General features: G+C 47.4%; 1 protein-coding gene across 5 annotated transcripts; it reads right to left on the bottom strand.

Moving 5' to 3' along the window:
• Nucleotides 1-2,153: 2,153 nt before the first annotated feature.
• Nucleotides 2,154-25,021, bottom strand: RDM1 (RAD52 motif containing 1). 5 transcript variants are annotated; one of them, XR_012156348.2, is made up of 8 exons: nucleotides 24,889-25,021; nucleotides 18,788-18,967; nucleotides 17,703-17,825; nucleotides 16,646-16,808; nucleotides 14,683-14,781; nucleotides 14,202-14,330; nucleotides 12,434-12,656; nucleotides 11,463-12,058 (listed from the first exon to the last, which is right to left on the bottom strand). XR_012156348.2 is itself a non-coding variant. In XM_073325728.2 (7 exons), the coding sequence occupies exons 1-7, from the start codon at nucleotides 24,982-24,984 to the stop codon at nucleotides 2,326-2,328; spliced, it is 861 nt and encodes a 286-aa protein (XP_073181829.2). In that variant the 5' UTR covers nucleotides 24,985-25,021; the 3' UTR covers nucleotides 2,154-2,325. The 5 variants fall into 5 exon arrangements, 4 of the variants coding, with proteins under 4 accessions (XP_073181829.2, XP_073181830.2, XP_073181833.2 ...); XM_073325728.2 differs by lacking the exons at nucleotides 11,463-12,058; nucleotides 12,434-12,656; nucleotides 14,202-14,330 and adding exons at nucleotides 2,154-2,436; nucleotides 6,589-6,677; XM_073325729.2 differs by lacking the exons at nucleotides 11,463-12,058; nucleotides 12,434-12,656; nucleotides 14,202-14,330; nucleotides 24,889-25,021 and adding exons at nucleotides 2,154-2,436; nucleotides 6,589-6,677; nucleotides 20,516-21,102.
• Between the last annotated feature and the right edge of the window lie 40 nt (nucleotides 25,022-25,061).

Genomic DNA, 25,061 nt, shown 5'->3' with positions numbered 1-25,061 from the left:
TGCTGATCTTATGCCGCCGGCCCGCTCAGCCCGCTGCCAGCCTGGGGTTCCGTTCACCTAGGCCGGCAACAGGCTGAGCGAGGCCTGCGGCCGGGACCCCGGCTGGCAAGGGGCTGGCAGCCAGAACCCCAGACCGGCAGTGGGCTGAGCGGGGCCAGTGGCCGGGACCCCAGACCGGCAGTGGGCTGAGCGGTTCTGTCCGCCGGCTCCTGCCAGCCAGGGTCCTGGCTGCCGGTCCCGCTCAGCCTGCTGCCAGTCTGGGATCCCGGCCCTACCCACACAGAGTGGGGACCTACCTTCTCCCTGGTTCTAGCCTATTCTCTTCCTCTCTCTCTGCACTGAGCTGAGGGTGGGAATGCACTGAGCACAGGGCTGGTGGTGAAAGAGCAGGCTGGGGGTTGGGGTGTAGGGTCTGGCCAGGAGCTAGAATGAGGGAGGGGGCTCAGGGTTGCGGCAGGAGGTTTGGGTGTGGAGTGCTTACCTGGGCAGCTCCCATTTGGTGCGAGGGTGCACGTGGGAATGTGGGGAGGGAGGGGGGTGCAGGAGCTCCCGTTTGGTGCTCAGGGTGGGGGTGGGAATGTGGGGGGTGCAAGAGTCAGGGCAGAGGGCTGGGGGCATGTGAGGGGGGTGCTGGAGTCAGGGCTGGGGTCATGGGAGGATGCAGGGGTCAGGACAGGAGGCTGGGGTGTGTGTGGGGGGGTGCGGGGATTAGGGCAGAGGGCTGGGGGTATGTGAAGGGGGTGCAGAGGTCAGGGCAGAGGGCTGGGGGGGTGGTCTGGGGTAGTGGGGGTGCTCCCAGCCCCCTGCCCAGAATTGCTCACGGCAGGGGCCTGGAGGGGATATGCCCTGATTCCATCCCCCTTCCCCAAGACCCCATCCCCACCTTGTCTCCACCTCCTCCCTGGAGCAGCGAGTGGGCTGCAGCCCCGCTTCTCCCCCTCCCTGGCAAGGGCCATCAGCTAATCAGCGGCAGGGAGGGAGAGGAGGAGGGGCAGGACCCCAGCATGCTGGGGGAAGAGGCGGGGGAGGTGGGAGCTCGCCTGCCCTGCAGCAGCAGCCAGTAGGACCAAGCTTCTTCACCCTGCCCCCACACGGAGGGGTGGGGGTGGAAAGGAGCGGGCCGGGGCGGGCAGGATTTTTAATGGCACGCTGCTGCCTGCCAGGGTCCCAGCCGCCGGCCTCGCTCAGCCCGTTGCTGGCCTGGGATCGGCAGCGGGCTGAGCGGGTCCAGCGGCTAGGACCCAGCAGACAGCAGCATTCCATTAAAAAAAAATCGGCTTGCGTGCCATCTTTGGCATGTGTGCCATAGGTTGCGGACCCCTGGTCTAGATAAAAAGAAAAGGAGTACTTGTGGCACCTTAGAGACTAACCAATTTATTTGAGCATGAGCTTTCGTGAGCTACAGCTCACTTCATCAGATGTTTACCGTGGAAACTGCAGCAGACTTTATATACACACAGAAATCATGAAACAATACCTCCTCCCACCCCACTGTCCTGCTGGTAATAGCTTATCTAAAGTGATCAACAGGTGGGCCATTTCCAGCACAAATCCAGGTTTTCTCACCCTAGATAATACTTAGTCCTGCCATGAGTGCAGGGTCCTGGACGAGATGACCTCTTGAGGTCCCTTCCAGTCTTACACTTCTATGATTTAGGGAATCTGTTAAAACAAGAAGCCTCATGCTGCAGTTTAATGTCAATGTAATGCAAAATTTGCACTTTCTAAGCAAAAAAGGGCCTTTGTTTGGCACTATGGCAGGTTAATACGAAGAAGGAAAGGGCACATAGAAAAACCGCTTTTATCTCGCAACTGACTGGCTTGGTAGGTTACATGAGAGTTAAAGAAATGTTTCTTAGGTGAGCAAACAGGTGTCTGTGTGTGTAAATTCTGCAGCTACTTAAGGTCTCCTGTGGCAGGGCATTCACCTGTTGCTGCTCTCTCAGAGACTACACCTGGCCAATTGTACACCGAGAGGAAAAATATCTTCCTGTCCCCCACAGGTTGACCTGCTGAAACCCTGCAGCATGAAATTTGATTATAATCTATCTTAATGCAGAGCTGCAAGTGTTATGCCCAAGCTGAAGGCAACGCAGGCAATCCTGGTGTTCTCAGGGCCCATGAAGGAAGGAATGAACTGGGCGATCCTTAGCTATGTTTGTCTACCTTTATTTTAGTAAAAATAGATTAATCATTTATTTCCATCACTTTATAATCCAAAGAAATAAAGCATCTAAAACACTTAGCATGCGCAATGTCAAAACTTTATGCTTTCATTCCTGAGCAACAATTTGAAATAAAACTCCCAGAATACTTTAAACCACACTAATTAGATTGTCTCCCCTCCAGCAGGTGCTCTTCATCAAAACTGAAATCAGACAAAAATTCTTCTTCTTCTTCTTCAAGGTTCAGCTGCTCCAAGGACAAGTCATTGACCTGGAAAGAGAAATTAAGAGTGTATTTTCTACTCAGCACCATAGTTCAACCTTCTTTACCATTTCCTGGAAATGCAGAATGAACCATTGTATTTTAATCACATTTTAGGAAAACACTTCCCTGTCTTGAATCATGTCAGTGCAAAAACATTGGACTGGGAACCTGTCAACTATCGGCTCTCCCATTCTGGGTAGCTAGCATCTCTGCTAATTTCTCTGACTTACCAGCGCCACAAGCCAATGAAACAAAAGGAATCTCTCTCCTCCCAAGCTGCCCCTTTCAAGTTTATCATGAGTAGCTGGCTCACTGGTTTGTGTGTTGAGAGTGAGGGCTTGTCTTCTCTATGGGGGAATTGATGCAGCTGGGTGTCGATTTAATGGGTCTAGTGAAGTCCCACTAAATTGACTGCAGAGCGCTCTCTGGTGGACCCCGGTATTCCACCTCCAAGAAGGGTAAAGGAAGACGAACAGAGAGTGGCTCCCATTGACACAGCGCAGTTAAGACACCAGGGTAAATTGACTTAAGCTATGTCGAATTCAGCTACGTTATTCACATAGAATCATAGAATATCAGGATTGGAAGGGATCTCAGGAGGTCATCTAGTCCAACTCCCTGCTCAAAGCAGGACCAATCCCCAATTAAATCATCCCAGCCAGGGCTTTGTCAAGCCTGACCTTAAAAACCTCTAAGGAAGGAGATTCCACCACCTCTCGAGGTAACCCATATCAGTGCTTCACGACCCTCCTAGTAAAAACGGTTTTCCTAATATCCAACCTAAAGCTCCCCCACTGCAACTTGAGACCATTACTCCTTTCCTGTCATCTGCTACCATTGAGAACAGTCTAGAGCCATCCTCTTTGGAACCCCCTTTCAGGTAGTTGAAAGCAGCTATCAAATCCCCTCTCATTCTTCTCTTCTGAAGACTAAATAATCCCAGTTCCCTCAGCCTCTCCTCATAAGTCATGTGTTCCAGTCCCCTAATCAATTTTGTTGCCCTTCGCTGGATGCTTTCCAATTTTTTCACATCCTTCTTGTAGTGTGGGGCCCAAAACTGGACACAGTACTCCAGATGAGGCCTCACCAATGTCGAATAGAGGGGAACTATCACGTCCCTCGATCTGCTGGCAATGCCCCTACTTATACATCCCAAAATGCCATTGGCCTTCTTGGCAACAAGGGCACACTGTTGACTCATATCCAGCTTCTTGTCCACTGTCACCCCTAGGTCCTTTTCTGCAGAACAGCTGCCGAGCCATTCGGTCCCTAGTCTGTAGCAGTGCATGGGATTCTTCCGTCCTAAGTGCAGGACTCTGCACTTGTCCTTGTTGAACCTCATCAGATTTCTTTGGGCCCAATCCTCTAATTTGTCTAGGGCCCTCTGTATCCTATCCCTACCCTCCAGCGTATCTACCTCTCCTCCCAGTTTAGTGTCATTTGCAGACTTGCTGAGGGTGCAATCCACACCATCCTCCAGATCATTAACGAAGATATTGAACAAAACTGGCCCGAGGACCGACCCTTGGGGCACTCCGCTTGATACCGGCTGCCAACTTGACATGGAGCCATTGATCGCTACCCGTTGAGCCCAACAATCTAGCCAGCTTTCTATCCACCTTACAGTCCATTCATCCAGCCCATACTACTTTAACTTGCTGGCAAGAATACCGTGGGAAACCGTGTCAAAAGCTTTGCTAAAGTCAAGGAACAACACGTCCACTGCTTTCCCCTCATCCACAGAGCCAGTTATCTTGTCATAGAAGGCAATTAGATTAGTCAGGTATGACTTGCCCTTGGTGAATCCATGCTGACTGTTCCTGATCACTTTCCTCTCCTCTAAGTGCTCCAGAGTAGCTGGAGTAGTGTAACTTAGGTCGACTTACCCCGGTAGTGAAGACAAGCCCTGAGAGATGTTATTAGTTCAAATTCCACAAGCCACCAAGGGAGGAAGACAATTTTGTGGTTAAAGCACAGGACAGATCAGATTTAGGTTTTGTTTCTTTGCTTTACCACAAACTTCCCATTGACTATGAGTAAACCAATTACTCTGGGTGCTTTAAAGCCCTTTGATATACTCAGACGGAAGGGGCAATGGAAAGGAAGATTTAAATGGAGAACAAAATAGCTCTACATAGCAGAAGATCCATATCTTTCTTTAACAAAAAGGATAAAAAATAACCTAAGGCAATTCCACAGCACTTCGCACTGTAAATATATTAGATCCAGAACTAAAACAAACCATGTTTGAATGTTGTAATTATGAAAACACTGCTTTGCCTACGTGCACCTTAAGAGGACTAATGCATCAGGAGGTTCACTGAGACATTTCCTCTACCCACACTGCTGGGGTGCTGCACAATGCCCAGATGTGCTGTGGGATGACTGTGTTGTCACAGATCCGGTGAATATCCCCAGCAAGTCCCACTGCTTTCAGATTAAGCAAGGCGACTATTCCTTATTCAAGCCTACATGTAAAGTTTGAATTTAAAAGTTCAGCTCTTTTTAAGTCCAGCATAAGAATTATGATTTTTTTTACATTGAAAAGATTTCCTTTTTATGATAACATAACTCACAATTAACAGCTTTCAACCCTCTACAAGTAATCACCTTTGAGCTTAGAGAACATAAGAACAGCCAGACTAACTCAGACCAATGGTCCATCTAGCCTAGTATACGGTCTTCTGACAGTGGCTTGTGCCAGATGCTTCAGAGGGAATGAACAGAATGGGACCATTTTCCAGTGATCCATCCCCAGTGGTCCAGTCCCAGATTTGGCAGTTGGTGGTTTAGGGACACCCAGCACACGGGGTCGCATCCTTAACCATCTTGGCCAGTAGCCATTGAGGGACCTGAACTTACTTAATTCTTTTTTCAACCTAGTTATGCTTTTGGCTTTCACACATTCCCTGGCAATAAGTTCTACAGGTTGATGGTGCGTTGCGTGAAGAAGAACTTCCTTATGTTTGTATTAAACTGGAAGCCTTCTAATTTCACAAGGTGACCACTAGGTCTTGCATTATGTGAAGGGGTAAATAACACGCCCCTAGTCACGTTCTTCACACCAGTCACGAATTTGTGCGCCTCTGTCTTATCCTCCCCCTCGTCACCTTTTCTCAACTGAACAGTCCCAGCCTTAATGTCTCGGGGTGCAGAAGCTGTTCCACCCCCTTAATCATGTTGTCGCCCTTGTGTGCACCGTTTCCAATATCTTTTGAGATGGGGTGACCAGAACTGCAAGCAGGACTCAAGTTTTAGGTGCACCATGGATTTATCTAGTTGTATGATGATATTTTCTATTATCGATCCCTTTCCTAATGGCTCCTAACATTGTTCGCTTTTCTGACAGCTGCTGCACATTGAGCAGATATTTCAGAGAACCATCCACAGGACGCCAAGATCTATCCTGAGCTAACTTAGACCGCATCGTTCTCTAGGTGTAGTTAGAATTATTTTTTCTAATGTGCATCACTTTGCACTTAATCACTTTCATGTTGTCGCCCATTCACCCAGTTTACTGAGATCCCTTTGTTAACTCTTTGCTGTCAGCTTCAGAGCAAGTAGATGAAGTGCAACCCAAAGGAGAGGTTTATTTTAAAACCGCTCTAAAGACTCATTTGGAAGTGAAGTGCCTTTTCAACCTTAATGAGAGTGTTGCTCCCACACAATGCTACAGGAAGCGTGGGCCTTGGCTTTGTCATGAGTTATACTGCTGGGGCCATTACAGTGTGGCTGAGAACATGGTCTCTACACAGCATCCCTAGTGTCTCCTATGCTATTTAAAAAATACATAATTTTGCGTAATAATATCAAGAAAATAAAGTTTTAAAATCTCAGTATACTGAATAATTTCAGGAATTGAGTACTGCAACCATACTGTAGGACATGGTATGAAGAAATGCATTTTGAGGATCTACTAGATACATGATAAAGGGACTTGTAATGATTGCCGCTCATATCTGAGTATGACTAAAACTGGAAATCAGTTCCCACATGCCGGGTTTAGGAGACGTGCCCGGGCAAGTTGGTGTCTATGTTCCCTCCTACTGTTGGCTGAGGTGGCACGACGCTATTCTCTTGCTCGTTCTGCTTCCTTCGTCGTGGAGTGCCGAGCTCGCCTGTCGTGGACCAGTGCAAGGCAAAACAGCCTCTATTTACCTGAATAAGTCCCTTCAGCTCCTCGTCTGTTAGGGAGTCAATGGGATCCTCTTGGGCAGAGTTGTACTCAACAGCCACTTTACCATTCTCTGAAACAAGCATGCAACATGAGAATTAAGGAGGTGTTTTCTTACCACTCGATTTAGTGACCACAAAATGGTTCCATACTGTCTCAAGACTGCACTGAGCTTTATAACTGCCTGGAGAGCCAGGAGCATCAATCCCATGGGGACAGGCAGTTTAAAAAGTTCAGAGATGGAGCAGGTACTAATTTTATCTTCCCATTGTTGGCATGGGTTAGGCATGGGGGTTATAGCTCATTCATTCCTTTAAGGAATGCAAATGCCTTTACTGTGCAAGATAAAACTGACCACAGTGATGCAAATAAAACCTAGTAACTGCCACATTGCATGCAGGGTAAGAGGAAGAGTCTGTGGGTGCTGCTCTGACATATGGATTGAGGATTAAGGACCCAATCTTGCTTCCATTAACATCAGTGGAAAGACTCCAGCTGACTTCAGTGGGAGCAGGATTAGGTTTTAAGGGATTAGACTTTTGTGGGGAGTCGGAGATATGGGAGATCTGAGAGCACTGCTAAGAAGAGAATCCAATGATTTATGAAGCTACTTCTCACGCCCCCCATTTGAGAACACACTTTGCACAACCTAGTCTGACAATGCCAGGCTGTGAAATTACTTTGTACACTCCGTACCCCATTCCTTCCGCTGGTCTAGAGCATCTGCTTTCCAGATCAGGCAGAAAAACAAAAGGCACTTAACTAGGCCAAGCAGAGACTGGAAAAGCAGAGGAGCCAGAATCTGTGGAAAGCAGGGTACAAACAAACAAGAAGATGCTATTTACCTGCCTCTGCACAAGTGTCAGGTCTGACAGCAGGAAATCCACCAGATATTTACACTTCAGACCTGATCTATGAGTACAGCGGCTAGGAGTGTGAAAAAAGTCACTCCACAAAACCAACCATAACTATGTTGACAAAACCCTCAGTGTAGATGCAGTTATGTCAACAGAAGAGTGCTTCTGTCAGCTTAGCTAACATCGCTCGGGGAAGTGGTGTCACCGTGGCAGCAGAACTCCCTGTGTCAGCATACACTGCGTCTACACTAGGGAGCTATGCCGGCACAAGTTTTGTAGGATAGACATGGCCTAAATGACATTTTAAAAGTCTAAGCCAGTCGTGGGAATTTAGGCTCTGATTCAGCACAGCACTTAAGCACATATTTAAATTTCACTGATTTCATGGAACTTAAGCCCACGTTTAAGTGCTTTGCTTTATCAGGGCCCGAGAGTGGGAATCAATGTTTGCTGGAAAGATTGCTGCGTATTCCTCTGCTCATGAAAAATACTAAACACCAAATCTGCTCCATCAAAATCATCAGACTGGAAACCGACTTTGTTGCTTAAATGCAAAAAATAATAATTGATATTTAATGCAGGTTTAAGAGTTATTCATTTAAACAAAGTATTGACGGATCAGCACCCATGAGGCACCTATGTTCAGATGGTGGGCGTGTGTCCAGTTCAATAGTTAATCAAAAGTCAGGTCCAAATGCCCTTCCACAAACCCTCTTCCCTTCCATGCAACTTGTGACAGGCATAAGTTAAATGCTCATGGACAAAAGCACTCATCTTCAGGAATGTCCATGGAGGAGCTCCCAACACAGAGAGGGCCCTGCTCTGGCCCTAATGACAAACCTGGGAAGGAGGAGAGCACAGGCCACCTGAGTGATCTTGAAAGCCTCGCCACAGGTCACGCCAGGCTTTCTGTATCAGCACACAGACACTGGGCTGTCTCTCTGGGTTCCCTGTAGACGGTGCAGTTATTGTATGTGTTAAGAAAGGCCCAGGGTTAGGGAGCCTGGGACTCAGGAAACCTGGGTTGGATTCCCCGCTCTGCCACAGAGTACCTGCAACCTTGGGCAAGGCCCTTTGAGTAAAATTCTAAAGAGAGCCCAAGTGACTCAGCAGCCCAAGTCTGTCTGAAAATTTCACCCTTCAGCTACGTCTAGACTGTGAGCTAGGGGCGTGAGTCCCAGCTTGTGTAGACATACTGGGGCTAGCTCTCATCAAGCGGGCACAAGCATAAATAGCAGCGCAGCTCCGGTAGCACGTGCAACAGAAACACAGCGAGCATAAATCCGCCTGGAACTGCTGGGTGTACGTATTCACATGCTGCCGCGACCACTACCATGGCTACATTGCTAGTTATACTTGATGAGACCTACCATATGTTTACCTGAGCTCAGAATATCAGCCCTAGCTCTGAGTGTAGACCCAGGTACTATGATAATGGTAGCCATATAAGTATAATAGATAGCTAAGCTAAAACACATAGAATCATAGAATATTAGGGTTGGAAGAGACCTTAGGAGGTCATCTAGTCCAACCCCCTGCTCAAAGCAGGACCAACACCCACTAAATCACCCCAGCCAGGGCTTTGTCAAGCCGGGCCTTAAAAACCTCAAAGGAAGGAGATTCCACCACCGCCCTAGGGAACCCATTCCCGTGCTTCACCACCCTCCTAGTGGGATAGTTTTTCCTAATATCCAACCTAGACCTCCCCCACTGCAATTTGAGACCGTTGCTCCTTGTTCTGTCATCTGCCACCAGTGAGAACAGCCTAGCTTCATCCTCTTTGGAACCCCCCTTCAGGTACATAAGAATGGCAATATTGTGTCAGACCAAAGGTTCATCCAGCCCAGTATCCTGTCTGCCAACAGTGGCCAATGCCAGGTTCACTCCCTCTGGGGCACCTAACAGGTAATGATCCAGTGATCTCTCTCCTGCCATCCAACTCCACCCTCTGACAAACAGAGGCTAGGGACACCATTCCTTACCCATCCTGGCTAATAGCCATGAATGGACTTAACCTCCATGAATTTATCCAGTTCTCTTTTAAACCCTGTTATAGTCCTAGCCTTCACAACCTCCTCAGGCAAGGAGTTCCACAGGTTGACTGTGCGCTGAGTGAAGAAGAATGTCCTTTTATTTGTTTTAAACCTGCTGCCCATTAATTTCATTTGGTGGCCCCTAGTTCTTATATTATGGGAACAAGTAAATAACTTTTCCTTATTCACTTTCTCCACACCACTCATGAGTTTATATACCTCTATCTTATCTCCCCTTAGTCTCCTCTTTTCCAAACTGAAAAGTCCTAGCCTCTTTAATCTCTCCTCATATGGGATCCGTTCCAAACCCCTAATCATTTTAGTTGCCCTTCTCTGAACCTTTTCTAATGCCAGTACATCTGTTTTGAGATGAGGAGACCACATCTGTATGCAGTATTCAAGATGTGAGTGTACCATGGATTTATAGGAGGGCAATAAGATATTCTCAGTCTTATTCTCTATCCCTTTTTTAATGATTCCTAACACCCTGTTCGCTTTTCTGACTGTTGCTGCATACTGTGTGGATGTCTTCGGAGAACTATCCACGATGACTCCAAGATCTCTTTCCTGATTAGTTGTAGCTAAATTAGCCCCCATCATATTGTACGTATAGTTGGGGTTATTTTTTCCAATGTGCATTACTTTACATTTATCCACATTACATTTCATTTGCCATTTTGTTGCCCAATCACTTAGTTTTGTGAGATCTTTTTTTATATAGAGGTAGTTGAAGGCTGCTATCAAATCCTCCTTCACTCTTCTCTTTGCAGACTAAATAAGCCCAGTTCCCTCAGCCTCTCCTCATACGTCATGTGCCCCACCCCTAATCATTTTCGTCATCCTCTGCTGGACTCTCTCCAATTTGTCCATATTCTTTCTGTAGTGGGGGCCCCAACACTGGATGCAATACTCCAGATGTGGCCTCAGCAGTGCCAAATAGAGGGGAATAATCACTTCCCTAGATCTGCTGGCAATGCTCCTACTAATGCAGCCCAGTATGCCGTTAGCCTTCTTGGCAACAAGGGCACACTGCTGACTCATATCCAGCTTCTCGTCCACTGTAATCCCCAGGTCCTTTTCTGCAGAACTGCCGCTTAGTCAGTCGGTCCCTAGCCTGTAGCGGTGCATGGGATTCTTCCATCCTAAGTGCAGGACTGTGCACTTGTCCTTGTTGAACCTCATCAGATTTCTTTTGGCCCAATCCTCCAATTTGTCTAGGTCCCTCTGAATCCTATCCCTACCTTCAGCATATCCACCTCTTCCCACAGATTAGTGTCACCCGTGAACTTGCTGAGGGTGCAATCCATCCCATCATCCAGATCATTAATGAAGATGTTGAACAAAACTGGCCCCAGGACCGACCCCTGGGGAACTCCGCTTGATACCAGCTGCCAACTAGACACCGAGCTGTTGATCACTATCCACTGAGCCCGTTGATCTAGCCAACTTTCTATCCATCTTATAGTCCATTCATCCAGCCCATACTACTTTAACTTGCTGGCAAGAATACTGTGGGAGACCGTATGAAAAGCTTTGCTAAAGTCAAGGTATATCACGTCCACCGCTTTCCCCATATCCACAGAGCCAGTGGATATAGAAGGCAATTAGATTAGTCAGGCATGACTTGCCCTTGGTGAAACCATGTTGACTGTTCCTGATCACCTTCCTCTCCTCCAAGTGCTTCAAAATGGATTCCTTGAGGACCTGTTCCATGATTTTTCTGGGGACTGAGGTGAGGCTGTAGTAGGGCTGACGATTAATTGCAGTTAACTCATGTGATTAACTCAAAAAAATTAATCGCCTTTTAAAAAGTTAATCTTCATTAATCGCCGTTTTAATCGCACTGTTAAACAATAGAATACCAACTGAAATTTATTAAAAATTTTTGGATTTTTTCTACATTTTAAAATATATTGATTTCAATTACAACACAAATAATAATGTAAAGTGAGCATTGTACACTTTGTATTTTTTTTTATTACAAATATTTGCACTGTAAAAATGATAAAGAAATATTTATTTGAGCATAAGCTTTCTTGAGCTACAGCTCACTTCATTGGATGCATTCAGTGGAAAATACAGTGGGGAGATTTATATACACAGAGAACATGAAACAATGGGTGTTATCATACACACGGTAAGGAGAGTGATCACTTAAGATGAGCTAGTACCAGCCGGGGGGGGGGGGGGGGGGGAACCTTTTGCAGTGATAATCAAGGTGGGCCATTTCCAGTAGTTGACAAGAACGTCTGAGGAATGGTGGGGGGAATATAAGTACTGTAGTGTGATCTCTTTACCTTGAAAGTCCAACTTACAAATGTAGATTTTTTTTTTGTTACATAACCGCACTCAAAAACAAAACAATGTAAAACTTTAGAGCCTCCAAGCCTCCATTCAGCTCTACTTCTTGTTCAGTCACACTAAGAGAAACATGTTTGTTTACATTTACAGGAGATAATGTTGCCCACTTCTTATTTACAATGTCACCTGAAAGTGAGAACAGGCATTCCCATGGTATTTTTGTAGCCGGCATTGCAAGGTATTCCAGAGGACATGCTTCTATGCTGATGATGTTAGGTAAAAAAAAAAAAAAAGTGTTAATTAAATTAGTTGCTGAACTCTTTGGGAGAGAATTTTATGTCCCCTACTCTGTTTTACCCGCATGCTGCCATATATTTCGTCTTATAGCAGTCTCGGATGATGACCTAGCACGTTGTTCGTTTTAAGAACACTTTCACTGCAGATTTGACACAGCATAAAGAAGATACCAATGTGAGATTTCAAAAGATAGCTACAGCACTTGACCCAAGGTTAAGAATCTGAAGTGCCTTCCAAAATCTGAGAGGGAGAAGATGTGGAGCATGCTTTCAGAAGTCTTAAAAGAGCAGCACTCTGATGTAGAAACTACAGAACCCGAACCACCAAAAAAGAAAACCAACCTTTTACTGGTGGCATCTGACTCAGATAATGAAAATGAACGTGTCAGTCCTCTCTGCTTTGGATTGTTATTGAGCAGAACCGGTCATCAGCATGAATGCCCCTTGGAATGATGATTTAAGCATCAAGGGACATATAAATCTTCAGCACATCTGGCACGTAAATAACTTGCGACGCCGGCTACAACAGTGCCGTGCAAACACCTGTTCTCGCTTTCAGGTGACACTGTAAACAAGAAATGGGCAGCATTATGTCCTGCACGTGTAAACAAACTTGTTTGTCTGAGTGATTGGCTGACACGAAGTAGGACTGAGCGGACTTATAGGCTCTAAAGTTTTACATTGTTTTGTTTTTGAATGCAGTTATTTTTTGTACATAATTCTGTTTGTAAGTTCAACTTTCATGATAAAGAGATTGCACTACAATACTTGTATTAGGTGAATTGAAAAATGGTATTTCTTTTGTTTTTAACAGTGCAAATATTTGTAATCAAAAATATCTACAAAGTGAGTACTGTACACTTTGTATTCTGTGCTGTAATTGAAATCAATATATTTGAAAATGTAGAAAACACGCAAAATATTTAAATAAATGGTATTCTATTATTGTTTAAATCGCGCGATCAATATTTTTAAATAGCGCGATTAATCTTTTTAATTGCTTGACAGTCCTAGTCTGTACTTCCCCGGATTCTCCTTCTTCCCTTTCTTAAAGATGGGCACTACATTAGCCTTTTTCCAATTGTCCGGGACCGCCCCCGATTACCATGAGTTTTCAAAGATAATGGCCAATGGCTCTGCAATCACATCCGCCAACTCCCTCAGCACTCTTGGATGCAAAGCATCTGGCCCCATGGATTGTGCATGTCTAGTTTTTCTAAATAGTCCTTAACCTCTTCTTTCACCACTGAAGGTTGCTCACCTCCTCCCCATACTGTGCTGCCCAGTGCAGCAGTCTGGGAGCTGACCTTACCTATGAAGGCCAAGACAAAAAAAGCACTGAGTACTTCAGCTTTTTCCATCTGTCACTAGGTTGCCCCTCCCACCTCCCCCCACCCCCAGCATTCAGTAAGGGGCCCACACTTTCCCTGATCATCTTCTTGTTGCTAACATACCTGTAGAATCCTTTCTTGTTACCCCTCACATCCCTTGCTAGCTGCAACTCCAATTGCGCTTTGGTCTTCCTGATTACACCCCTGCATGCTCGAGCAATATTTTTATACTCCTCCCTAGACATCTGTCTAAGTTTCCACTGCTTGTAAGCTTCCTTTTTCTGTTTAAGCTCACCGAAGATTTCTCTGTTAAGCCAAGCTGGTTGCCTGCCACATTTGCTATTCTTTCTGCACATCGAGATGGTTTGTTCCTGTGCCCTCAATAAGGCTTCTTTAAAATACAGCCAGCCCTCCTGGACTCCTTTCCCCCTCATATTAGCCTCCCAGGACATCCTGCCCATCAGTTCCCTGGGGGAGTCAAAGTCTGCTTTTCTGAAGTCCAGGGTCTGTATTCTGCTGCTCTCCTTTCTTCCCTGTGTCAGGATCCTGAACTCGACCATCTCATGGTCACTGCTGCCCAGGTTGCCACCCACTTCTACTTCCCCTACCAATTTTTCCCTGTTCGTGAGCAGCCGGTCAAGAAGAGAGAAGGTGTCCACAATTCCTATGTAGGCTAGGAGCCAGGTTCTGTAACTACAACTCTAAAGCTCAAGGGGGAGAGAGCGCCCCAGTTAACAGGTACAACACCGAGCAAAACAGTTACAAAACACACAACTCACCACACTGCAGGCCAGAGATGGCAGAAGGCTAGCCAGTAGTCAAAAATCATGTGTATCGGTGTGGCTGGGTTACCGTTGCTTTTGGAGCCTTAGCTTCTTCAACTCTTGGATTTTTGTTCCAATTACAACCTTAATATAGTATTAATGCAGGGTTTGCACTTGAAAGTTTCCAGGTTTTCAGACATTTGGGGGTTTCAGCTATCTATAGACCAAAAATATCTAATTTTTCCTTTACAATATGCCAAGTATATTTTCCTTCCACTCAGCGAACTCAAATGGCTGACTTATTTGTTGCAAACTTTGCACACACACACAAATTTAACTTTGAGCCAAGACCAAACAAGGAAAATTTCAACCCTAAGCAACACTTTTGAGAAAATATATTTATAATAGTTCATATTCACTATCATGAAACCTACAACACAGCTATTCTCAGACCAAACCCCCAGATATTTATAATCAATGTATAAAAATGCCTTACCTAAAACTATGAGAAGTATCTTCTGAAATGCAGCCGACAGAGCTTTCTCAACTGCAAGTTTCTGAACATTTCCTGTTTTCATGACAAACTCAAGGGGATCTAAACCCAAAAAGGTGTTATTTTCAAAGATTACATTTGAAAGCATGATGGTCATACAGTACTAGCAAGAGCTTATTGCACAGTTAAATCCCTTCTGATAAGCAGACGCTCACCCAGTAACTCATATTACTCTGGTAGGAAGACTGTTTATTGCAGCACTTTTAAAATTATTTATAACATGGTAGTGTCGTGAAACCTCAATCCTGATCAGGGCCCTATGGCATTAGGCACCGTACAGACATATAGTGACACACCATTCCTTCCCCAAAGAGTTTACATCTAACGCCCATAGCAGCCAACCTGACAGCGTGGAGTCCTGCTGCCAGCTAGCATGTGTGATGCAGACACTCTGTCCACTAAGAACTGGATGAGTATCAAACCCATTTCACATAATTAAGGCTACGATTATGTAGATAAATCTCTGCATTAAGCATCTTCACATACATTTCATATGACTTTGTATTATGCCTCTATTTTCACACAACTTTGTATAAGATCCTTATATAGAAAACTTTGTATTGAGCCTTGGAATAATGTTAAAAAAAAAATGTCTTTTTGCTAGGAGTAGAATAAGATTTCCTCCCCCTCCGCCCTTTTAATCAATTGTCCTGTTGAATGAACAAGGTGTGAATGAGTAAGGCGTGGAAGGCAAGCACCTCCAGAGGAGAGCAGATGGAAGCCAGACCCAAGAACAATAAAACTCGTCAAGTGTTTTCACTAAAGAAGAGCAGACATACAGACCTTTGGGGTTAGAAACAATCACCTTCTTTTGAAAACACCCTCTTTGAACAGCATTGGGACAAAACCCAGAAGGTAGCAGCACAAAGGACCAACTGACACAGACACAGAGATTTGCATGAGAGGGAAGTTGCTATAAATCGGAGGAGTCTTGCAGAGGACCCTGGGTCTTGTCTTGTCAACATGGGAACATCAATCCGGATCGGCAGAAGCCCGGCTCCACCCCTCCCCCATCTAACTCACCTGGCCAGTGAAATTAAGGGGAGCAACTAGTTGGTAACAACAAGACGGCGTGTGCTTGTGTGCGTGCGTGCATGCATGCGAGAGTGCAGGAGTGTAATATATGATACAGTGTTGATTGATACACGGACTACCAATGAATGTGGCGCTTTGCCTTATTCCTCCTGAAAAGACCCTTTGCAGTACTTTAAGTACAACAATTATGTCACGGAGGTCACAGAATCCGTGACTTCCATTGACCTCTGTGACATTTTCTGCCCCAGGGCCGGAGTTCCCAGCCAGCCCCGCCTTTGCAGCTCCCAGCTCCCACGCCGGTCGAGGGGACCCCCCCCACAGCTGTCCAGCCCCGGTGGGTGGACTCCAAGCAGCCAGCCCCAAAAGCCGGGGGACCCCAGAGTTCCCTGCACTGCAGTGGTGGGGGACCCAGGAGCCCCAGCAGCAGTGGGTGCTGAACCTGTCTACCCCTTTTGTCAGGGATATTCGTAGTGAAAGTCAGGGACAGGTCACGGATTCTGTGAATTTCTATTGCCCATGACCTGCCCCTGACTTTCACTAAAAGTATCCGTGACAAAAACTTAGCCTTACACATAATGCATCCGAGAAAAGTGCCTGTGATGGAGCGCAAATGAGCACTAAAGAAAGATGTGAAAGGAAAGGAGACGAGAGAGAGAGAGATACACAAAACGGAGGAGAGGAAAGGAGAGAACAGTGGTGGTCCTGTAGCTTTGGTACTCCACAACGTTTGTTACCAACACCTCGCTGAACAAGCTGGTAGTCCACAGGCCCCCCCTGCAGAAAGTCCAACAGCAGTCAACATTCTCGTGCCTTTGAGCGTCCAGCAGCATGGAAGCGATCAACACTAACAATCACAAAGTTACCAACGTACCTTGGCCATTTTCTACACATGCCTCAGCAACGCCAAGTCCTCTGGTGTAGATCCCATGGTGGGGCAGCGTTACTTCCACAACGCACAGGTATTTCAGGCACCTCCTCTCTGGCAAGCCTCCCAGCTCCTCATTCTCCAGGTCAAACCCAGAAATATTCTGCAGCTGTTGGGATTTGCATTTTCAAACCATCACAGAAGGATTTTGACATAGCTTTTACTGTGCATTTCTCAATACTTAGACAATAAATGTTGGCACTGACTAGGAGATCGGCAACAGGAACCTTTGTGGCTGAGAAAAGATACTTCAGATACATGGAAGGGAGCTGCTGCATGTGGGGCTCAAGAGTGGTTTCCTTTGGAAGTGGTGCTAAAACCGGTGTTTTAGTATCCACGTGACAGTGCAACTGGTTGAAGAGTTGGAGATAGCAGTGAGAGAGGGGAGCCAGAGAGATGGCATGGGGTCCATCCAGGGAGCTAGTTTTATCTGTGTACGAGAGGATGTCTGTTAGGTGAGACCTGGTGAGGGCAGGGATGGTAGGAAAAAGAGATGAATAGATTTTTATGACCAGAAGGGATGGCTGCGATATAAACACTGAGCCCAATAACTATGGTGAAGCCATAGCAGGAGTGTCCAAACTTTCTACCCCGAGGGCCATGCATTTTATTTCAAGAAGCTCCAGCAGCCACCACCCTCTCTGATAATCAGGCTTGCAATTCTCCAAGTTGTCTTTGACCGCTTGTGTCACACGCAGGGTATTGCCAAATCTTGGCTCTTCTCTCTTCCCCACAGTTTGAAGATCTGGTACTTCCATGTCTGGCCCCAGCGCTAGGATAAGCTTCTGTGCTCATTACCTCGCTCAGTACAGCAACTCCTTCTGGCCAGTCTACCCAATAGCCAGGTAATTCTCTGACATTTTGTCCAAAACACAGCTGCTAAGGCTCTCTTCACTGCCCGATCAGACCAAGTCACTCCCCCATTTCAAATCCCTCCATCAGCTCCCCAGATCAGGAATAAGGGACCAGGAGGGAACAAAAGAATACAAGAAGGGCTTCTTACCATAATGATACGGTTTGACCAGCCATTGAAGCCAAGGTAGTAATTGGCTAATTCCTTACACTTGTAACTCCTCAGAGCAAGGACTTGCTGCTTAAAGGTCTTCTGTCTGGTGCAAATGCAAACCTGCCCAGAGGAGAAAAGCCCTACATGGATTAGGTGAGACTGGCTTTGCAGGCAGGGAGCTGTAAGTATTCCCTAGCACTGCTCTCCCTCTTCCATATGACCAGGCCCTTAGTGCTCCAGGGTCCCACTGAGGAACCAGCATTGATAGCTCTGGGAGGACAAGGGTGATGGTACCCCACTCCCCGTCCTCCTCAGAGGCAGCAGTGGTTCTGGGAGGTGGCAAATGCAGTCTTGCCACCCCTGGTTGTGAGACATGATGCCCCACCCCATGGAAGCAGTGGTTAGAGGAGGGAGCGGTCGGATGTTAGTGTAACAGACGCCCCTGAGCATTCCAGCAGCTACCCCTCGAGAGAGCGGAAATAAAGGGAATGATTTACTGCTGGATCTGTGTGGGGGTCCAGCAAGACCCTAACGTGCCATTGAGATTCAGGGCTTCACGGACTGGGAGCCCCACCCTCAAATGGAGAAGCCTCGACAGCTACTTGTGTTTCCCTACGCCAGCACCACCCTAGGCTCTAAGGCAGACATCTCAGGTCCCCAGCCTAGGTCCCTTCCCCGTTCTTCCCGACAGAGACCGTACTAACCACGTGAAGGAGTCCTGACTTGGAATTAGGTAACAGTCTGTTGTGTGTTCTGCTCTTTATACATATGAAGGAACCACATGGCCATCGCGGGGGGCCAAAGAACCATGTTTACTAACTATACACAACATGCAACACCTAGTTACATATACACACTACTGCTCTGTGTGGTGTCTAAACTACAGAACATACTGAGTGCCACTAGAGGGTTCAAAACTATTTAAAGGGATACCCTGCAGTTGCCAGTTTTGGTTGGACATCTGCCTGGAGGTTCCATTACATGACATAATCTCTAATTAAAGATTAATCCAGGATACCACCCTATTCCTAGACACCTCTCTGCCAATAACTGGAAGTTACACCTTGTTTTAATTCACTTACCTTTAAGGGAGATTTCTGAAATAATCTTTGCCTGTGGCATGCGCGCTGGGCTCTGCTGGCATCTCTAGCTGAATAGAACTTGACCAGAGCATAATACCCAGGCCCCGCAACTGCAGCATTTCTGTGAACTCGAACTGAATACAGCAACCCAAACTCAGAAAATGCTGAAAACAGGGAATGCTGAGGAAAAAAAGAGGAAAACGAAGATCAGTGCTAAGGAGATAGAGCAGCAGCCAAGAAGCACTGTGAACAGGGACTATGCACAACCTTGATTATTAATTAGGGAGTATTTTTCCGACAATCAGTTTCTTCCTCTAACAATAATAAACTGCTTGAGTAATTAACATGGGTAAAATATAACTTGAGTGTTTGGTTTGGACAGATATTGTCTCTGACTCTTTACACAGGACTACAGGAACTGCCAGGCTGGATCAGACCCAACATCCATCCAGTGCAGGAGTGGTCAACAAATTTTTGGTGGCCTCAGAGTGCAGCCACCAATTCTTGCTGGTGGCCGCTCTGACAATTTTTCATAAAATACTAAATTAACTTTAGGAAAAACCAATAAATATGCACAGCTGCATGTCCAGATCCTTGTATTTTTTTTTTGCAGACTCAATAATACAAATTATGTGCAGTTGTTTCTATTCTTTTCTGGACCTAAACAGACTAGAAACACAAGTAAGGTGCTTTGCATGTTCTTGTCTTTTTTGTTGTTTTTTCTTTCGCTTTTTTTGCCCCCCTCCCCCCCCGTCTTTTTTTTCCTTTTTCTTTTTTTTTTTTTAAGACTTGCTGGCTGGTAAGTTGCTGCTGGGAAAAGTGATACTTGTATGTTAATATCACTTTTCCCAGCCACCCAGCTAGCTACTAGGGCTACGGCTACGCTACAGATCGTACAGCGGCAGAGCTGTACGGCTGAAGCTGCACTGCTGTAAGGTCTCCCGGTGGCATAATTAAACCACCCCCAATGAGCGGCGGTAGCTACGTTGGCAGGAGCTGAAGCCACCGCTGTGCGGCTCGGGGACAAAGCCAGAAGCCCTGAGCCCGGAGACAGACCCCAGAACCTGGAGATGGAGGCCGAAGCCCTGTGGCTGGAGCCTGACCCCCACCACCCCTAGGAAGATGGGGAAACTCACTGGCTGCTTGCTCCTCCAGTGTTTGTCTCCTCAGAGGGGACAAGGCTCAACCCCTGCTGGAGACTGTGGCCACAAGAGATCCCCATTTATTCATCCAAGGATCACATTAGCACTGGGAGCTGGTGTTCAGTTGATTATCCACCATGGCCCCCAGATCTGTATCACAGTCCCTGTTTCCCAGGTTAGAGCCCCCCATCCTGTAAGCATGGCCTACAGGCTTTGTTTCTATAGGTATATATTTACATTGTGCCCAGCTTACCAAGTGATCCAGATCACTCTGTATCAGTGACCTGTTCTTGTCATTATTTACCTCTCCCCCGATTTTTGTGTCATCTGCAAACTTTTATCAATGAGGATTTTGTTTCTTCTTCTTGATAATAATGTTAAATAGCTAAGAACTATTCCCTGCAGGACCCCACTATAAACATACCTGATCAATGATGATTCCCCATTTATAATTACATTGAGACTTATCAGTTAGACAGTTTTTAATCTATTTGGAGTGTTGTGACATTCTATACCTTGGGGGAGCATCCTGTAACCCCCATATTCCTCATTTTTATATAATCGTTATCTTACATATAAAGCATACCTTGTAAGGTATCAGGGAAAGGTTATGACCTGCTGAAAGTCTCTTCTCTATCCACACATGCATATCATTAATGCATATGAAGTCATGAGAAATGTGTTGTATGGTCGTCACTAAAACATGATATAAGTTGGGGAATCAGCCAGATATTATCTCCCCAGAGGCAACAGCAAGGAAAATAACCAACATCTGGGCGGGGCTTCAAACAACCCATCAACAACCATTGCACAGCAAGGGAGCTACAAGTCAGCGACTCAGCTGCACGAGGCCACACCAGGGGAATTACTCAACACTGCCTGGAGACCGAGGGCTAGTCTACACTGGCAGCGCTTTAACATGCCTTGTGTGGTCGCGGCGCAGCAGTGGGAGAGAGTTCTAAAAAACCACCTCCAAGAGGGGCATAGCTCCCAGCGCCGCGAGTGCAGCTCCCAGTGCTGGTGCACTGTCTTCACAGCGCTGAAACTTGCTGCGCTCAGGGGGAGTGTTTTTTCACACCCCTGAGAGAGACAGCTGCAGCGCTGTAAATTGGCAGTACAGACAAGCCTTGAGCAATGCCCCCAGACATGCCTGGACTTGTGTTTTCCAAGCACGTGGACCGAGGGTATAAAACAGATAGAGTGGACACATACTGGAGAGTTCTCCTGCCCCCACCTACACTGCAAGCAACTGAGGCCTTGTCTACACTGCCACTTTCTAGCTGGGAGTGGGGCTCCACATGCGGTTGTGCTGAGTGATCACAGCACCTGAAAGGGTTTGCCGCTGGTCACTAGCAAGGCATTGTGAGAGACAGCCCAGGCTGGAGAGAGTTAAGGGGGCACAGCAGTCCCACAGTTCCAGGCTGCACCCTGGGGATCCTGTCACAAGTGTTTTATGTTAAAAAATAGAATGATATAAAATTATCAGGTTTCAGAGTAACAGCCGTGTTAATCTGTATTCGCAAAAAGAAAAGGAGGACTTGTGGCACCTTAGAGACTAACCAATTTATTTGAGCATGAGCTTTCGTGAGCTACAGCTCACTTCATCGGGGCCAGGGATGAGGGGTTTGGGGTGTAGGAGGGAGCTCTAGGCTGCATCCGATGAAGTGAGCTGTAAGTCACGAAAGCTTACGCTCAAATAAATTGGTTAGTTCTAAGGTGCCACAAGTCCTCCTTTTCTTTTTATAAAATTATCAAAATGCACTATGCCTCCAAGTCAAATGCCTTCAACCAAATTTTGTCAACCAAACTTGTAATCTCATTTAAAAAAAAAAAAAGTGTTATCAAGTTTAGTATGACAGTATCTATTTTCCAGAAACCCACGTTGATTGGTATTAATCCTATTACCCTCCATTAATTCTTTATTAATCAAATCCCATATCAGCCTCTCCATTATCTTGCCCGGGATCAGTTTCAGATTGACAAGCCTATAATTATCCAGGTCTTCCCATTTAACCGTTACAAATATTAGTGCAACATTAGCTTTCTTCCAGTCTTCTGGAATTTCCCCAGTGTCTCAAGACTATTGAAAATCAACATTAACTGTCCATCAGGTCATCAGCCAGATTTAAAAAAGGCAAAACCAACACACTCTTGGAACAAGTTATATGGACTTATTTAAAAATGTCGAACTTTAGTGGCTGCTGTTTAATACCCTCCTGAGATACAAGTAGAATGGGAAGAGTATTATCATATGACATGACGCCATCATCTGTTCCCCCCCGCACATAGAACAGAACTATTTATCTAATATTTCTGCTTTTTCTGTATTACTATTGAGAATTCTACTATTGCCATCTAGTCATGGCCTAATACCATTATTAAGATTCTTTTTGTTTCTAATATACTTAAAAATATTCCTCCTTAGTGTCCTGAACTCTGCTGGTTGTAGATTTCTCGTTCTGTCCCCTTTGCTCCCCTACTAATTTTCTACAACTCCTGGTATATCATAGAATCATAGAATATCAGGGTTGGAAGGGACCCCAGAAGGTCATCTAGTCCAACCCCCTGCTCGAAGCAGGACCAATTCCCAGTTAAATCATCCCAGCCAGGGCTTTGTCAAGCCTGACCTTAAAAACCTCTAAGGAAGGAGATTCTACCACCTCCCTAGGTAACGCATTCCAGTGTTTCACCATCCTCTTAGTGAAAAAGTTTTTCCTAATATCCAACCTAAACCTCCCCCACTGCAACTTGAGACCATTACTCCTCGTTCTGTCATCTGCTACCATTGAGAACAGTCTAGAGCCATCCTCTTTGGAACCCCCTTTCAGGTAGTTGAAAGCAACTATCAAATCCCCCCTCATTCTTCTCTTCTGCAGACTAAACAATCCCAGCTCCCTCAGCCTCTCCTCATAACTCATGTGTTCTAGACCCCTAATCATTTTTGTTGCCCTTCGCTGGACTCTCTCCAATTTATCCACATCCTTCTTGTATGATGATTCATATTCATTACTATCAACCTCCCTTTTCTTCCATTTATATATAATAGCTGCCTTTACTTCCCCTCTAAACCAAAACCAATTATGTCCTACTTCCTTGATTGTGGCTTTTAGGGCAGGTAGTAAAGCATTCTTAAAGAATTCAATTCCCAATTATCATTCACATTTTTCTGATTAAATTCTTCCTCCCAGATGATCTGGCTCATAACTGTTTTCAGCTTTGTGAAAATGGCCCATTTAAAGCCCCTTATCTGGCCTTCATTCTGTTTGCACAATACAAATGTGGTCAAGTCACATTTGATCACTTGTACCTAAGTTACTATTAATTTTTAGTTCTGTGATTAATTCCTGTGTGTCATGACGAGGTCTAATGTATTCTCTTGCATCACGTACAACAACACTTTTTGATTTAGGAAATTGTCACCTATAACATTGAGAGACCAGTGTAAAACTAGGGTTGCCACGTGTTCGATTTTCAACCGGAATGCCTAGTCGAGAAGGGAATCTGGTGGCTCTGGCCAGCACTGCTGACCAGGCTGTTAAAAGTCTGGTCGGAGGCTTAGCAGGGCTAAGGCAGGCTCCCTGCCTGCCATAGCTCCCATAAGCAGCAGCAGCAGGTGCCCCCTCCAACTCCTAGGCGTAGGGGCAGCCAAGGGGCTCCACACGATGCCCGCACCCCAAGCGCCAGCTCCGCGGATCCCACTGGCCAGGAACCGTGGCCAATGAGAGCTGTGGGGGTGGCGCCTGAGGACAGGGCAGTGCACAGAACCACCTGGCCATGCCTCCATGTAGGAGCTGGAGGGGGAACATGCCACTGCTTCTGGGAGTTGCCTGAGATAAGCACCTCCCGAAGCCTGCACTCCCCCTCCCAACCCCTCAGTCCCAGCCCAGAGCATTCTCCTATGCCCCAAACCCCTAATACCCAGCCCCACCCCAGGGCCTGCACCCCCAGTCAGAGCCCTCACCCCCACCATCCCAACCCCCTGCCCCAGCCTTGATACCCCCCCACCCCCCCTGTACCCCTCATTTCTGGCCCGCCCCCAGAATCTGCACTCCCAGCTGGAGCCCTCGTTCCTCCCCCTGCATCCCAACCTCCTGCCCAAGCCCAGAGACCCCCCCCACCCTGAACCCCTCATTTCTGCAACCACTAGCCCAGAGCCCATACCCCCCCTCACACATCCTCAACCCCCTGCCCCAGCCCTGATCCCCCTCCTAACCCCTGAACCCCTCATCCCTGGCCCACCCCAGAGCTCAGACCCCAGCCAGAGCCCTCACCCCCACCCTACCCCCCTGCCTCAGCCAGAGCCCGCAACAGCCCCCCCACAACCCAACCCCCTGCCCCAGCCCTGATCCCCCTCCTACCCCCCGAACCCCACCTAGAGCCCCCTCCTACCCCCCGAACCCCTCATCCCTGGCTCCCCACCAGAGCTCGGACCCCAGCCAGAGCCCTCACCCCCACCCTACCCCCCTGCCTCAGCCAGAGCCCGCAACAGCCCCCCCACAACCCAACTCCCTACCCCAGCCCTGATCCCCCTCCTACCCCCCAAACCCCGCCTAGAGCCCCCTCCTACCCCCCGAACCCCTCATCCCCGGCCCACCCCAGAGCTCGCACCCCAGCCAGAGCCCTCACCCCCTCCCTACCCCCCTGCCTCAGCCAGAGCCCGCAACAGCCCCCCCACAACCCAACCCCCTGCCCCAGCCCTGATCCCCCTCCTACCCCCCGAACCCCTCATCCCCGGCCCACCCCAGAGCTCGCACCCCCACCCCAGCCCCGATCCCCCTCCTACCCCCCGAACCCCTCATCCCTGGCTCCCCACCAGAGCTCGCACCCCCACCCCTGCCCCAGCCCCGATCCCCCCTGGCCTTAGCGACTCCAGCAGTGACCGGGGGGGGGCCACGGCCAGTCGGGCGCACGGAGCGGGATTCCCCTGGGTCCAGCGGGCCGGGCCGGGCCGGGCCTCACCTCCGCCCCCTCCTCCAGCCCCCAGACCAGCAGGGCCTGGCCGCTCTCCGCAGGCACCCGGAAGCCCAGCACCTCGGGGCCGCCCGCCAGCGCCATGCGGGCCGCCAGCAGCACCCGCGGCCCGGCCCGCCTGGCCCCGCCCCCTCCCGGCCTAAGCCCCGCCCCCAACCCCA

Source organism: Lepidochelys kempii, chromosome 27 (genome assembly GCF_965140285.1).
Source record: "Lepidochelys kempii isolate rLepKem1 chromosome 27, rLepKem1.hap1, whole genome shotgun sequence".
Lineage (NCBI taxonomy): Eukaryota > Metazoa > Chordata > Testudines > Cheloniidae > Lepidochelys > Lepidochelys kempii.
Note: the sequence above shows the minus strand (reverse complement) of the source record. Positions and strands in the feature narration are given on the sequence as shown.

Excerpts from the sequence above, each read along its gene's own strand:
- RDM1 (XM_073325728.2), bottom strand. The coding sequence starts at position 24,984 with ATGGCGCTGGCGGGCGGCCCCGAGGTGCTGGGCTTCCGGGTGCCTGCG. Across the intron at positions 6,678-14,682 it reads GATACTTCTCATAGTTTTAG|AGAATGGTAAAGTGGCTGTT; the intron begins GTAAGGCATTTT and ends TGCTTGTTTCAG. Across the intron at positions 2,437-6,588 it reads AGCTGAAGGGACTTATTCAG|GTCAATGACTTGTCCTTGGA; the intron begins GTAAATAGAGGC and ends TTCTCTTTCCAG.